We start from the raw sequence: 17551 nt of genomic DNA, 5'->3' as shown, positions 1-17551 counted from the left end.
AGGAAAACAAATTATTATTTCTCCATTGGAGGATATGTGTCATTGGTGCCCTTCTAACTCTGGTGTTTTCTCTATTTCCTCAGCGTAGGAGGAGATAAGAGGCAAGAACACTCTTGTCCCTTGGTTTTCTATGATATGGAAAACCAAGGTGCAGCCTCGCCAGGCTGTTTTTTGGCTGGAGGCTAGCTCACAATAGATTACCGACAAATGAGGAGGTGCGCAAACGAGGAGTGATGGTGACTTCTAGATGTTACCTGTGTGGGCAACCTGAAGAATCATCTAGCCACGTATTCCTTCAATGTGAGTATATTAAGGCTATTTGGAATCAATTTTGTGAGTTATTTGGTGTTAGATGACCTTCTTTTGATAGGATGGATGATATGTTTTCATGGTGGAAACGGAAAAAAAGTCTATCACTTTCTCTATGGTGTGGCTTTGTGGAGTTATCCTTATTCCATGTGTTATTTGGATGGAGAGGAATGTAAGATTTCACGATGGTATAGCCAATCAATATAGGCAATGCTTTGCTTAGGTAAAAGGGGAAATTTGTATGATTTCCATTGTTCATTTAGGGAAGCCACTTTCCATCTTGGACTTGTTATGTGCTAGAAGAGTGGGCATTCCTCATGTGGTTTGCAGGCGAAGGGAGATAATTGAAGTGCTTTGGTATGCTCCTTTTCCAGGATGGGTGAAATTGAACACGGATGGGTGCTCTTTGGGTAATCCAGGGAAGAAAGGGGTAGGTGGTATCTTTAGAAATGAAAGAGCAAAGGTGCTTTTGAATTTTAGAGAATTTGTTGGTGTTAGAACGAACTTTGAAGCAGAATTTTTTGCTATTATTTCTAGTCTTGAGCTGGCTAAGGCACATGGGTTTAAGAATCTGTGGATTGAATGTGATTCTGCAGCGGTCATTATCCTAATATCTAAAGGTATGGTCCCATGGTATATCCAGCAAAGATGGAGGGGAGTTCTTCCTTTCATGAACTCAATTATGTGGAAGGTGACTCACTGCTATCGGAAAGCTAATGTTATTGCAGATTTTTTGGCCAAATCTGCTGCAAGCCAAGAAATTTCAACCCCTGTGTCTGAGTGGCCTAGGATGGTGTCTATGGAGATGGAGAGGGACGCTTGTCAACATCCAAGATACCGATTCCCTTAATCTTTTGCTCCTCTATAAGGCTTCGGAAAAGGGGCCTTCTCCTGCTGATGGCAATGCCGAAGATGGGGTTGGTCTCTATGTCTCTAAGATTTTTTTTGTATGAGTATTTCTCTCTGATTCGTATATATTTCTTATTTTTTTCTTAATACAATTGATTTCTTAGCGGAAAAAAAGGGTTTTAAAATAAAAATATTAAGGGGTGGGCAAAAGGTATCCGGTTAATAGTTTACTAATATTTCATTATTTTATAATTTTATTGATATCCAATTAGTATTGGTCGAGACCAATACCTAAAGCTATTTTGCAGGATTAAAATAATAAAATGAAAGTTAAATTATAATTAAAATGGAAAATGAAAAATTAAAAATGGAAAAAAAATGAATGATAAACCGTGAGGAGAAAGAGGGAGTGACTATAGAAAAAAAAGAATGGGAGAGAAAATAGGAAGGAAGTTATAATCTTACACACGTCCACCTTCTAGTTGTATGAGAATCGTAACTCAATCCTAACTCATCTGAATTTAGGGAAAGGAATGGACACACTAACATTATATAAAATGGGATCTTATATACTAGCATATTTTTAATCGTTGGTGAACTGTTCAACCCATGAGATGTCACAATCCATTCCCTCCACCGTCGCCCGCTACCTTGTTCCCCCGCTCCTCTTTAGAGAGAGAGAGAGAGAGAGAGAGTGTAAGTAACAGAGTCCAGGCAATAGGTATAAGACTTTGACAAAACACTTATATAAATGAAAATATAACTCTAAGTAGAAGTTGACTTACTCGTTCAATTGATCCTCTGAAACAATAGTAGAAATCGTCCAACTTAAGTAAAGCTGAGTCGCATAGTATGTATACTCTCCTTAAGGTATTTAAGCATCCCGTATATTTATTAGCAACTGGGTTTATCATATGTTCTCACCTCTAAGATTAAACAACTCTCAAATTGATTAAGGTGCACTCCAATAATCGAATCCAACAGGTACCAAAGGTAATACTCAGAAACTCAAAGGAAAACGGTGGACAGAGGGTAGAAACCAATAAACAAAGCACTTGCAGAGAACAGAAAGCTTAAGACAACCCCATAGTATAAGAGTACGTATTTCGTATAAAGTCCATATACGTTAGGATTTTTTGTTACCCTGAAATAGAGATTAGTGATCTTATTTATAGAGGATATGCCTCTATATACGAATGGGTGTACCTGTAAAGATACAACCTATATGTATACAGATGTGACTCTATGCATGTGAAGAGTACTGATTGGGTGCATATACCTATGTGTCCCTCAGGAAAAGTATGGAGCCAAAAGTTACAACTAGTAAAATGTAGGTTCTTTGAACCACCCACACCAGTACCTGACCACGACCTCGGCCACCACCTGGTTCGGCTCAAAGAGCGTACAATTCAAAAGCACCCCAAGAACCCCCACACACACATGACAAAGGAGAGTACCTCTCCAAAGGGCTTGCACCCTTAAGATACAATCTTATATATATGCTTAAGTTTTCTTTCATCCCAAACCAATTTAGGACTAAACTTTGTGAGTTGTCTTTAGCTCATTCACAACTCCACAAGTGCTAAAGACAAAATAGAAAAAGTAGGAAGAGACACTTTTGAGGGAGAAAGCTGAATTTCAAGAAGACCATTTTGAAATGACTACTTTGACCATAGTTTGAAACTTAATTTCCAACAAGGGGGGGAAGGTACATTGCAGGCGATCAGAGGCAGTATGGCCATGATGTCCTTGTTGTCTTTGGCATGTCTACCACTCTTTGAGCTCCTTAAAATTTTGCACAAACCCCATCAGCGAGAGAAAGAGAGGTTATATATGGCCTTGCCATTTTCACGGGTGAAGGGTTGAGGGCAAGGGGGCTTGGCAAATGCGGAAGGTGTTGAAGAAGACAATGGAGGAGACTCTTACGATGGGTTGCATTGAGGACCAGGGAGCGAGAGGGAAGGAAAAGAAGCAGCTGTGGAGAGATTCTAAGGAGATAGAGGGATCTGGCTCCTCTTCAATTTTTAATCATCTAGTTCTTAGTTAATTTGTTTTGTGAAACACAAAGTAGATTTTGAAAATATATATAGGTGTTACAGGTAAGAGAGAATTGGATAAGAATTAGATGATTAAGAATTGAAAAGGAGCTAAATCCAAGGGGGGAGGTAGTCGTGGACAGAGAAGGAGCCCTAGACAGAGGAATGGGGGAGGCAAAGAGTTGCAACAGGTTTTTTTATTCGTACAACAGTTGTAGTTGCAGTGGTGGGAACATGGTACTAAAAAATGAAATGGAATGGAACGGTTAGTATCGGAATGGTATTAGCTATGACCTATCCCGATTCTGATCTTTTCAATTCCGTTCCATTTGTATGGTCCAAGGGTATAATTCTTATAAGAATTGATTAAGAGAAAAAATAAAAAGTGGTAGATCGGTCCGTTAAGGTCCGATCCAATCCATTCTGGAACAGCATCGGAATGATTTTGACCTTAACCATTCCCATGACCATTTCTGAGTTTTAGAACCTTGGGTGGGAGGGTGATCCAACAACAACATGAATAAATGGTTAGGATGCCTTCCATATTATCCATGGTCAATCAAATGCTGATATATAAAATTCCATTACAATTATGTTAGTATTCACATCATTTTCCCCTTAATATAGAGAGTTTTTTGTCCAGGAGTGTCTTCTGCACAAGTACAGAGCCAATAAGAATACACATGTAAACATAAAATAAGGGTGGGATTTACATATCAGCAACCTCTTGAATCTTGGCGCAGGTGCCACACTGCTAGACAGAGTGAGCTTTTTCGTATTTATTATATATTTATATTGACAACATGTGTTTCTATGAATGAAAAAAAAAAAAAATTACTGCAACATGTGCGAATCATAATGTGATGATAAGTATGTCAAACGATTAATTTTGCATATCAAAATTCATTATTATTTGATTGAAATGTAAACCAAATGGTATAATGATTTTTTTTTCGGTAGAATAGTACTTCTGGTCACCTTATCAAACGCCAACATGTGCATTTGTGCAAGGAATTTTGCTGTTGTAAATAAATTGCTAAAGCTTAATTAGCAAAACATTTTATAAAGAAAAGAATAAAAGAATTACGAGATTAATGCAAGATGCAAGACGTAGCAGGCCAAAATTATAAAAATGAACATTTAGATTACATATCCACATTTGGCATGGCGATCAGCAGATAGTGCAACCCAAATATAATTCATCATAAAACACATCAAAAGAAATGAGGGGCCACATCCCAAATGGAATCAACTCTTTAGGTAGTCGCATGCTTGGCTAGCAATGCGCAACTGAATTTCTCTTTTTGAAGCAATGAGTGACTCTCCAAGAATACTATCCGAAAAACTCTTCATAGCTAACCTAGACTGACTAAAGGACCAAGGGGTTAGCTGATTCATAGTGCAATACATAACCAAATTTGACTCACATTCAATCTAAACTCAATTGAGACCAACAGCCTTGGAAAATTTAATCCCCTCCGCAAACGCAACAAACTCAGCTCCAAAGTTAGTTGTAATACCAACATATGTAAAAAGACCTTCACAGAAAATCCTTAAGCTTCGCATAAAACTCCTCCAGCCCCTGCATTTCCTGGCTTAACATATTTGAAACAAACGTATACAAGTCTGTCATAGTTTGAAACAATTATATGCAAGTCTTACATAGTAGGAATAAGACCAATTGAAAATTCAAAACAGAAAATTACGGCCTTTAGTATAGACACACAAAAGACTTCTTGAGTCAATCAGAATTTGATGCATGACCATGAAACACAACACGGATCCGGCTCCTCTTCAATTACTTAGGCCTTCAATTCTCTTCCAACCATCATCCAACGACTGGGAGGGTTTAGATATGCATCTCGACACCTGGGTATGCATGTCCAACTCGTTCCAACCGTTAAATGAGTGGTTGGAGGGTCGTTGGTGTTGAAGAGGATCTTTTTCCAACACATTTCTTCTATTACTTAGAAATAACAAGTTGCTTTGTGGTCACTCTAATTGTGATGCATGTTTTCCGTATGCACCAAGATCCCAAACTGGAAGCAAAGATAGCAGTTGCAAGCAAGGATTTAGCTATCGGTATCAGTATTGGATCAGATTGGATCGATGCGGATCAATCACTTTTTCCTTTACTTTTCAGAAAAAGTAGATTTTCTTTATGATTTTACCCTTAAAACGTTACTAATAATCGATCGGGATCGATCAGATGTTGATATCGATACAATCAATCCGACACCAATACTTAGAACCATGGTTGCAAGGGAAAGGAATATGTTGCAGGCGACATGGATTACAAATATTCGAAAATATTTAACCGGATCATCAAAACAGTTTTTATGTATGTCTTAAAACAAGGTATGAAAGTTATTATGGAAAATAAATAGACTATCTATTTTTTCTTTCCAGTAATCCTAATCATATTAGCCAAAAGAAAAACTATATCTAGGTTTGGATTTGGGGCACTAACATTTAATATGATGAAGCAAATATATTTATGTATGGGCCAACAAGTAAACTGCAGTCAGGTATAAGTATTTGGCAGAAGGAGCCTTAGCAATCAAACCAAAACTCAACAGGTGCGCCAGCGGTTATAAAAATATGACTGCTATGCTCGAAGAGATGTGGTAGCTCAATAAATGTTTAAAAAAAAAAAAATTCCAATTAACCTAGTTGGAGACTACGGAAGGAATAAAATCATCGACCCTGTTTGTTTGATGGATAAAAATGGAAAAGATAAAAAGGGGTCGGAAACTTGTATTTGTTTTTCTCAAACTACCACAAATATAAGTGTTTGGATAAGTGGGGTAGAAAACTAACTAGACAATGTCATTTATGCAATAATTGTTGTCTGCTATCGCAGTTAACTTTTCCTACCCCACTCAAAAAAATTGTTTTGGGACTAATGCTCTCTCCGTCCTATTTCCTCTCTTTCCCATAGAGGTGGACTCCAGTAAAAATTACATTTTCCATTATTTTCTTTCTTTTCATTTCCTTTTCTTTCCTTGTCAACTCAACCTACAACATGTGGAACACACCCTCACAAGTTTTTCACCCTTTTTTATATGTCAAACAAACGGAAACCATTACATAGAAGTCACAAGTAACAATTGACTTGGTCCATGGCAGGTTTCAGTTGCATACACACCTCAATGTAGCTATCCCAGCCTCCGAATATCTCATCAAAGTGAATGACAATTCCAGTATAGGTGATAAATCTGAATACACATAAACCATGTCATTGTGAATGCAACAACAAATTATGGAAAATATCAACAACCATGGATATAAATAATGGACCTAAAGCATGGGACGCAAGATTCTTAATGAATCTAGAGCCATGTAACATGATCTAGTTTCTTTTGCTGATATATAATTAATTCCTCATAGAAGTTTGGTTTATGAAGTAGGTTTATGACATGAGCATGAACTAGAATGAGGTATAACCTCTATGCTAAATCATTAATCTGTAAATGGTGATTTTATTAAAGAACCTGTGTAGAATAGAAGGCAAAATATGTAGATTTAGATTGACAGTTGAATCTAGTAAGGTCTGTGAAACAAAGTCCGTACCTTAGATGCTATTTTGATTGACTTGCAAGTACACCTTGGACTAATCTGCATGAAGGGTGTCTTTTGGGTAGAGCACTTGCCACTTGAGAAGCCAATCAAAGGAAGGTGAGCTCACGTAGCAACTTTGCACTGATTCGTCCCTCATGCTTGCTTTTCTTCCAAATCAAATCCTTTCAAGGATCTAATGTCAATTAGTAATAATCACATATGGCCAACGCACAAGACTCCTTTTTGTTGAGAAGACTAGTTAATATTATTCAGAATATTTTTTCCTCTCAAAAGTGGATGTTTGAAAATAAATAAATAAATAAATAATATGACATTGATCAATTTAGTTTTGAGGTCTTTTTCTCTCAAAATTTTTAGATAGGAGGATCACCTCGTGAGATATTTGTATATGGCTAAGGAGCTTTAACAATACGAGAGATGTGCCATATTAGTATTTTTTTACCAATATTTTAAAGGTAAAGGTATCTATAGATTGACACGTGTAGAGAGTTTCCAAGATAGATAAGGCTAATTTGCCATGTGGACGCAGCAACCCACGGTCTCCAGTTAAATCACAGATGCATAGATGGGGATTTGAATCTGGGACCGTACGTCTATCCACACAATCTCGAATTCATCTTTACCATCTGGACAACCCACGGATGGATATTCAATGCTTAGTTTCCATTCACCAAACACCATATAAATTGAAACTGGCCATATTAAGAGGGGCTTGCGGTTTCCATATACACGAGATTGTTTCCCTATTTATTTCTTCCAATGGAAAAAAGAGCACAACGATCTAGGAAAATCGGACTTCATTTCTAAAAGCCAAAAATAAACAAATAAATAAATTAAGAGAGAGAGGGATGTACCTTGAAGATATTTGTCTTGTAGAATGATATGATATTGTGTGAGTTCTACAGGTTTGACAAATCTGGTTGCAATTTTGTGTACCCGCCATCAGTCAAAAGTTCTTGAGGTTTGACAAATTTGGTAGTAATTTTGTGAACCCACCAGTAGCAGACCACACCATTTAGTTGCCATAATCTCCTTGACTTTGTCAGATCTGGCAATTTTTCTAAGGATGTGCACCCCCTAATATCCAGGAGTTTCAAAGATTCCAATCCAGTATCAGCTTGAATCTCAGTTAGCTTCTTGCAATCATTAGCTTTTAGCTGCTCTAAATTTTTTAAGTTTGATAGATCTGGTAATCTTTCCAAGGACTCGCAGCCACTAACATCCAAATTCCGTAAGAATTCCAATATGTTAACACCATGAATCTCGATTAGATTCTTGCAGCCTTCAATCTTTAGATCCTTCAAGCTTCGTAAGTTTGACAAATCAGGTAATCTTTCCAAGAACTCGCAGCCGCTAATATCCAAATCCTCTAAGAATTCCAATCCTTCAACACCATGAATCTCAGCTAAATTCTTGCAGCCTTCAATCTTTAGACCATTCAACTTCTTGAAGTTTTGAAACAGATCTGGTAATCTTTCAATGCCTCTGCAACCTATTTCCAATCTACGCAATGACTTAAATTTGCCAAGTGTTGGAATTTCAGTCAAGTTACCATACCACTCAATCCTTAATATCTGCAACTTGTTTAAGTTTGATAGATCAGGTAATCTTTCCAATGACTCACAGCCACTAATATCCAAATCCTCCAAGAACTCCAATCCTTCAATACCATGAATCTTGGTTAGATTCTTGCAGCCTTCAATTTTTAGACCATTCAATTCTTGTAAGTTCGATAGATCTGGTAATCTCTTCAAGGACTCGCAGCCACTAATATCCAATTTCCATAAGAATTCTAATCTGTCAACACCATGAATCTCGTTTAGATTCTTGCAGCCTTCAATCTTTAGATACTTCAATTTATGTAATTTTGACAGATCTGGTAATCTTTCAATGGCTATGCATCCATAAATTTTCAATTCTAGCAATGACTCCAATCTATCAAGGCCTATAATTTCTGTTAACTTCTTGCAATACTCAATCACTAAATGCCATAGCTCTTTTAAGTTTGAAAGATTAGGTAATCTTTCCATCGAGTCGCATCGACTGATTCTAAAATAAATCAGGTTCTTCAGGTTTGAAATTTCTGGTAATGCTTTTAATGATGCAGCCTCACTAATTGATAATGTTTCTAAGTATTCAAAATCCTCAAGACCCTCAATCTCAAATAATTCCGGACAGTCTTTGATTTCTAGTCTCCTCAGCCTTTTCGAATCTCTCAGATTTGGTATTTTTCTTAATGACTGACAAGACTCTATCTCTAACACCTCTAGAGAGTCCATCCCTTCACCTTCAAATTCGGATATTGCATCGTTCCGATAGAGATTTAAAGCCATTAGATTTTTTGATCCCCTGAGATTTGGTAATTTTCTTAATGATGTGCACCAGTTGGTGGATAAGAGCTGCAGACAGTCCAATTTCTCATGAGCACCTTCAAGTTCTTCTAGGCTGGTGCAATTATCAATGCATAATGTCTTTAAATTTCTCAAGCCTCCTGATGATGAACTTGATAGTTTTACCATTGACACACAATAGGTAGCATCTAGGCTACTCAAACTTGAGAGACAACCTGAGATGTATTGAATTGAAGAGCAATGACTAACATTAAGGCTGGCCAGACTTGAGGGAAGACCTGAGATGTGTAAAAGCTTCTTGCATCCTCGAAGGAACAAATTCTCTAGATTTTTCAGGCTTGAAAGCATTGGGAGTGATCCCAACAATGCACAGTAAGAAGCATCAACATATTTTAGACTAGAAGGAAGAATTGGAAGAGATTCAAGTTTACCACAACCTCTTATATCAAGTGTTGTCAAGGAGGTCATGCAGCCCAATTTATCTGGAAGCTTATTTAGACTCTTGCATTCCTGTAAATCAAGTGTTGTCAAGGAGATCATATGGCCCAATTTCTCTGGCAACTTCTTTAGATTTCCACATCTTTCAAAATTGAGTTCTTTGAGAGAAGTCAACTGAGAAATCTCACTTGGGAGATCCACTAGACTTGTGCAATTTTTGAAAACAAGTGTTGTCAAGGAGATTAGGCGGCCAAATTTCTCTGGTAGCTTCTTTAGATTTCCACATCGTCCTAAGTCAAGTCTTTCAAGAGAAGTCAATTGACATATTTCACTTGGGAGATCCACTAGTCTCCAGAAGCCCCTCAAATCTAATGTGACTAAGTTTCTGAGACAACCAATGGATGTGTTGATCCCAACCAAATTTCCACATCCATTAAGAATCAATACCTCCAAGTGTTTGGGAAGAGTTGGAATAGATTCAAGTTTAACACAGCAACTTAAATCAAGTGTTGTCAATTTAATCACGAGGTCCAATTTCTCAGGAAGTTCAATTAGACCTTCACACCCACTCATATCCAAAATGACTAAATTCGTGAGAAAACAAATGGATGTATCAATTTGCTCCAAATTTTTACAGTCTTTAAGAAGCAATACCTCCAAGAGTCGATTTTCTGAAACATCAGGAGTACTAGATAGTCGATGACAAGATGTGAGATTTAGAACTTTTAGATTTACTGCCATCTGCAAAATAAAATATATATAGTTAACTTATCTAATTAGCTTAAGAAGGACTAAAAGAAATTTCAAATTTCATTTGTAGGACTTTTGAAATAAACAAATTAAACAAAAGAGAGAAGTTTTTCGAGACCTTGATACAGTTCCAACCCGTCCAGTTTTTTGTGATCTTACTATGTGAAAGATCAAGAACAACCAGTTTCTGGGGACAAAAATTGGTTAGTGCATATCGGTCAGGGCATCCTCTCCAACTAAGCCATCTTAGTTCTGAAAAAGAATTGGTCATGATCCCAGAAGTTTGTGCATAATCGACTTGGAGTAATCTTAGCCTTGTCATTGCAGCAAATCCCTCACTCATCAAACATTGGCTCCTTGATATATGTCTAAAGGCAATACTGAGTCCTTTAACATTACTTGTTCCCTACGAAATAGAGAACCTCAATTAATTAACAAACAAGGTTGTAGTAATATGCTAAGAAAAAAAAACATCGAAGACCTAATTCACAAAGAAAAACAAATGTATATTCAATACTTACCGCCCGTGTATTTAATGCAGCCAAGACTTCCTCTTGAAACCATATTCGAGTACGCTTCCCTGGCTCATCTATGTTCTCTTGACGAACAATTTCCCTTCCAAGATCCCGAAGAAGATCATGCATCCTTAACTTACCATCTTCACTAATTGTTATCAAAGAATTTACACAAAGAACATCAAGTCCTACTTCAGGAGAAAAATCACACCCTTCCCATATATGACATGCAATAGCTTTATTCATTCCAATGAAAAAACAAGCAGTATCAAGAAACATTTGTTGCTCCACATCTTCTAATCCATCGTAACTTATTTTCAACCTTTTCATAACATCATTATTGGGAATTTTTTGTAACTTTTTTAACATGCCTTCCCATACAAATTTTCTCTTTGAGAATAAAGATGATCCTATGACTCGAAGAGCCAACGGAAGTCCTCCAGAAGTTTTTACTATGGCTTTTGAGAGATCCAAATAATCTTCTAGAGGTTGGTCCCTTCCAAATGCATGATGGCAAAAAAGTTTAAGAGAATCGTCTGAATCCATTACATTTGGCTCATAAATCCCATCTACTTTTCGAGCAATCAAAATATCCTTATTTCTACTTGTAATAATGATCTTGCTTCCGATACCAAACCATTCACGGTCCCCAACTAAAGACTCTGCTTGAATATCTTGATCCACATCATCAAGAACAATAAGAACTTTTCTGTTGAACAATCTTTGTCGGATCACATTAATTCCATTATCGACACTAGTAATATTCTGATTTTCTTGTTTCGAGATATCAAAGATAAGTTGGTTTTGCAGATGGGGGAGCCCATATTTTTTAGTATTTTCTTGAATATTTTCAATAAAGCTATATCCTTCAAAGTGCTGAAAGACTGCATTGTAAATTGCTCTAGCAATTGTTGTCTTTCCAATGCCACCGAGGCCATGGATCCCAACAATCTTCCTGTTGTCAGATTTAATATCTATTAGCATCAACATTTCTTTTATATGAAAATTGATTCCAACTAGATTTTCAGAAACAATCAAGGGTCTTTTGTTCAATGTACTCCAAACGGTTTTAATGACATCTCTTATTAACTTCCCTTCATACCTACATAATTCAAACAAAAAAAGAATAAACTCATCAAAAATAAATAAATAAATACTTTAGGTGATGAATAATATACAAGAGGAAAGAGATAAAAAAAAAATCATGGAAGAAACTGCAAGTGAATTATGCGATGAACTAAAATATATTATGCAAGTCCTTACTATGTGGTTATGTCGTATTTTTCTATTTAGATTTTTATATTCATTCATCAGAATTTTTTTTTTTTAAAGTGAGGAAATAGAGTAGCGAGTAAGGTGTAGAGAAAAGATAAGCAATATCTCATATTTTGTTCACATTTGTTGGCCCTTAACCCAAATTGTTTTCATGATTATTCTTAAACCCAAACTATTCTTTCTAAAAATGAATACTTATTAAAATGATCGAAAAAATCCTACAAAAAAAGAAAGGAGAGGGGGGTGACAATAAAATTTTCTCTAATACATTAAAAAAATATATATTATGTTAAAAGAAATTGAAATTCAACACCATTTTACTAAAAAATATTTATAACTAATAAATGGGCCTTGAACCTATTTTAGATAGCCCTTACTATGTTCATTTTTCTTTTTCCCTCCCTTGTATGGTTGTACATTAAATGTGTGAATCATACTTCCCCTAAAGTCCTAGCAGACAAGCCCTTTACACCCCCACCCCACCCCAAAAAAAAAAAAAAAAAAAAAAAAAAAAGAAAAGAAAAAAAAAAGACAAGCCCAATTCTAGAAGTTCAAGCGCATAGCTAGGCTCTGATTAGTCTGAGGTGGACTTTGTTAGGTACAAGCAATCTATCCAAGTGTCTACATGTACTTCTTCTATTCTATAAATCTTAATCAAATAATCTCATGAGAAATTATCAAATACAGTTAAACATGTTCCAAACCTATTAAATTAACAGACAAAGTACTTAACAGGACATCAGGATCATCAACATTTTGAAAAAAAGGGACACCAATCCCAGATGAATTTTCAAAGTAAACTCTTTTATCTCTTTGGGCTGTGTTGTTTGAACCTAGAAAAGAAAGGAAAAGAAAAGAGAAGAAAAAAGAATTTAGAAAAGAATAGAAAAGAAATAGTTGTTTGATTAGAAAGGGGAAAAAAATTATAATAAAAACCATTGAACAACCACTGCTGCCGTCTGTCTCTCTCTCTTAAAAAAAAGAATTAGAAAATAAGAAAATTTTAGAAAAGAAATCAAATGTAAAATCAAGTCAAACTTACTTATTTTGCAATTAACTTTCTTGTCTAAACAAATCTAGGAAATTTCCCTCCCCCTTTAAAAAAAAAATCATAAGTAATCAAATCATTCATTCCATGTGAAGAAAAACTAAGCGAAATATGATCATAGATGATGGGAAGCAACTTAGAAAGTGAGTAGTTAGTTCCAAAATAAAACTGTTTGGACTTACGGGTTAGTCTTTGTATCCCATCCATCCAATTCCCCAACCTCTCTCATAGCTTTCTTCCACTTTTGCACCGTGGTCTCATCGAAGCACATCTGATGATCTTCAAAGGCCTTCCCATATCCCCCAGTCTGGTTTCGCACTTCTCTTGGTTCAACTTTGTAGAAAATAGGCAAGACGATCTGATCCATTGTTCTTCGGCAGTCAGATATCTCAATTAGCTCATTGAGACACCATTTGCTTGAAGCATAATTTTTCGAAAATATTGGAATGGAGATTCTCGATTCCTGGATTGCAGCTAGTAGCTCTGAGCCCATCTTGTTTCCCTTGTGGAGTTCATCCTCGTCCCTGAAAGTTCGAATTCCAGCATAAACCAAAGAATTGTAGAGGCAATCTGCGAAACTAGTGCGAACATCTATACCATTAAAGTTCAAGAACACTTCATAACTCGAACCAGAAGAGGATGATGAAGAAGAAGCCTGATGATGATGTTCCATTCGATCAAATTGCTTGAAAGCCTTTCAAATTTTTGAATGATGTATACTTCAGTCTTTGATAATGCTATTAACAAGAACTTCTTACCATGTAATTGCAAGTCAATAATGGCCACGAGTCATTATTGACTTGACTTGGGGAACGTTCCTACCACTTTCCTGACCATATTTTCCATTTAACTTTTGAATTTTTTTGTACAATAGGAGGAGGGGGGTGGAGGGGGGAGGTGGTCACATCTTGACGGTTCCATTATTCACCAACCATCATAGGAAAAATTCTTCTTCCCTTTTTATTATTTCTCTTACCATTTTCTCTCTCTCCTCCTCCTCCTCCTCTTTCTTCTTCAAACAGCAAAAGGAGAAAGAGAAAGATTTCCCTTAACGCTTATCCTACCATGAGTCAGCCAATTGAGTCCTGTGGATACTATCGAGAATGGTGATGCCTTCCATGGTGTTGCAAAAGGAGGAGGATAAGAGAGAAAATGATAAGTAAAATAATAAGGAAAAAGGAACTCAAATGGATCGATTACCCGATGAAAAGAAGAGGTAATCTGGGTATTTTAAAACAGTATGAGAGTAGAAAATCCCTTCGAATATGTCGGAGTTGAGCTCATAGCCTCATGTAACAAGTGCAATGCGATGGCAATACAATCGACAAAACATATTCAGGTTGTAAAAATAGTAGGACGAAATATATTTAGTATGTGATGGGAGAAAGAGAGAGATAAGAGGCGAACATGAATTCTATTCAAGTTATATGAAAGCTCTCTCTTCCTCTATTTGTATAGAAGAATACACTCATTCAAAGTGCCCCGAGGGCCTGAGTCCAATCCAAAAGGACTAAAAACTGACCAAGCCCATGTCGAGGCCAACAGAGAACCAAAAAAAGCAAAAATATGGGCTGGGCCACCACAGTTTACTTCACGTGCATATTTAAGAAGTGAAAAGCACTGTTGGGCCGATGGGAAGACGGATACTTCTCTTTAAGATGTATTAATGCAAAATTGAGTCGGGTTGGGTCAGCTTCAGCCCAAACCTCGAATTGCTTTTGAGGAAAACTTCAAAATTTGATTGGTTGGGTGTGGATCATGTTGGTTTGGGTATGCGGATAGGTGGAGACAAAGATGGAGTTTGTAAAATTAACATTAACATCAATCTTCTCCAAGGTGGCTTGGAAAAATTGAATAATTTTTTTTTTTTTTGACAAAGTTCCAAAATTCAATTATATTATATTTACATAAGTCAAATTATAAGGCTGCATTTGGAAACATTCTAAAAAAATGTTTCTAGAGTTTTTTCGTTCTATGGGAACGAAAAAGCAGAATAAAGCATTTGGTGCATTCATGATGTGTTTCGTTTTTTTGGAAAAAAAAAAAAAATTAGAATTTACGGAACAACAAAAGGTAGTTCCGTTATTCCAATTTCGTTTTCACAAAAAAAATAAATATTTTGACACTGAAACTGAAATTTCCGTTTTTGATGAGAAAGAAAATTTAGAATGAAAGACTCCTAATATGTAGAGATTTTTTTTAAAGAAAGATGTAGATTAAAAGAGAAAAACACTAGAGTGGAGGGTAAAAACAACTCCTATAATATAGATTTTTTTTTTTAGAAAGATATGGATTAAAAGAGTAAAAAAGAGAAACGTGAGAGAGGGGAGGGAGAAATTTTAGACAGATTTTTTTTTTTTTTTTTGGTATCATAAAAGCTCTTCAAAATATAGATTTTTTTTTCTCTTAAGAAAGATATGAATTTAAGAAAAAAAACATAAGAGAGGAAGGAGGAAATTTAGAAAGAATTTTTTTGGTAAAAACAACTCATAAATTATAGATACTAGAAGAGACAAAGAGAGGAACGTGTGAGAGGGAAGGGAGAAAAGGAAAGTGGGAAAGAGAGATAAGAAAAGGGATGTGATAGGAATAAATAAACTAAAATTTAAAAAAAATATAAAAGTACCAACAATATCCGAAAAATAGAAAGGATTGACAAAAAAGATGATGTATTTAAATAAGTAAGAGGGGTAAAATAGTCAAAGAAAATATTAGTCACGAAACATGAGTACATACTTTTATAATAGTAAGTATGAGATATGAGATAGATATATATACATATATTATAATTCAGATTTATCCGTGTTAAATTCTTATATTAGCGTTGGATTTAAGCACTTGGATCGTATTTTTCTTAGGTAGCTTTAGATTTAAGCTACCCAAATCGGTTAAACCAACTAACAACCAAATAGGGATTAATAAATAATGAACCCCTCCCACATCATTCATCAATGCTGCTTGCTTCTCTTGGATTCTATTCCTTCCGTACATTCCTTGTGTTTGTGTCTTCTAGAGAGAGAAAGAGAACCACAACAACAATTACGAATGTTCGATTGGACGCAGTGGAATAAGAGTAAGTTATACGAATCATTGGCCTTCCTTCTCTCTCTCTCTCTCTCTCTCTCTCTCTCTCTCTCTCTCGGCTTTCCTTATATTCTCTCTAACAAGCTACTTCTGATTTTGTTTTTTCTTTATTAAATATGTCATGGCAGACTTGGGGGAGTCATCATCAAATATACCATTGGGGTCCTCTACTTCTAATTCTTCCAAGCTTGCGTTGGGGGTTTCTTCCACACCTGCGGCTATTGGTAATTCATCATCCTCCTTATTTCCTGGTCAGCAATATGACCCAAACGAACTGTGCACTCCTTAGGGACTTAAATCTTGGGAATCCAATTGGTATCGGTTTCCACCAATATCGATTTGGATCAGTACATATCATATCAGTCTGAATAGGTCGATTTCATCCCTTAAGAATATAGATATTTTTCTTTTTTTATCCAATATCAATACCTTATCCAAGATTGGTGAAGTATTTGGCCGATTTTATACCAATACTTAGAACCCTGTTCCTTCTCCTTCTCCTTCTCCTTCTCCCTATAAAGATACACGCTTTGTAGAATCCCATTACATTGTCCCAAGTGTGTTGCAGAGTAAAGGATAAGTATAATATAGGGCAACGGGAATAATGACACACCATATTCTATATTTTATTTTTGGGCTGGTGTTTTCTGTCTAGGACGATCCTACCCTAGACACAGGGGTGCGTCCCAGGAGGGGCACAATAGTCATTGCATGCCCTTGTGTCTGTGGCGTAGGAGCCCGCTCTTGGACAGAAAACTTTGTCCCTTTATATTTATTTTTTCTGGGGTAAAAAAATGTATGGTTAAGAAAATCTTTCACCAATTTTTACCTTTATTTGATTTTTTTGCTTGTGGTCTTAAGCACAATAGCCAAGTTTGAATGTCTTAACTTGAGTGATCTTTCAAGTCACAATAATTCCTTCTTTCTTTTCAGAATATCTTCTGTAAGCGGATGAAGCCTACTTGTAAATTGTAATGGCTTTAGGTGTCCAACATTTGGTAGCACAAGAACAACCTTCTTTTTATTTTGTCGCACTAGCATTTGGCTTTGGGGTAGCGGTAGAGAGCCTTGGTTCTCCTTCAATAGATGCATTTGGCAGCTCTACATTCTCATTTTATGATAAGAATGTGTTAAGTTTGCCTCAAATTCTTAACCCATTTTGAAGATTGACCCAATCCGACATATTTTAGTGACGATTCAAATGGAAAGTTTTCTAAGATCTGTGATAGAAGCAGAGGGGTATGGTTCGATCGATCGATTGTGATCCTACGGGTCGACTCACGACTTGGAGTATATAATGTATTGTTATTATGT

General features: G+C 36.1%; 1 protein-coding gene across 1 annotated transcript; it reads right to left on the bottom strand.

The window, feature by feature from the left end:
• Nucleotides 1-7675: 7675 nt before the first annotated feature.
• On the bottom strand, nt 7676-13826 carry LOC122092177 (disease resistance protein RPV1-like). Its single transcript, XM_042662519.1, has 4 exons — nt 13336-13826; nt 10837-11932; nt 10434-10721; nt 7676-10306 (listed from the first exon to the last, which is right to left on the bottom strand). Exons 1-4 carry the CDS (start codon nt 13824-13826, stop codon nt 7676-7678), a joined length of 4506 nt encoding a protein of 1501 aa, XP_042518453.1.
• Nucleotides 13827-17551: the final 3725 nt, after the last annotated feature.

The sequence above is a fragment of the Macadamia integrifolia genome, chromosome 10 (genome assembly GCF_013358625.1).
Source record: "Macadamia integrifolia cultivar HAES 741 chromosome 10, SCU_Mint_v3, whole genome shotgun sequence".
In the NCBI taxonomy this organism is placed as follows: Eukaryota; Viridiplantae; Streptophyta; class Magnoliopsida; order Proteales; family Proteaceae; genus Macadamia; species Macadamia integrifolia.
The sequence above is the reverse complement of the archived record's forward strand: the minus strand, read 5'-3'. Positions and strand labels throughout refer to the sequence as shown.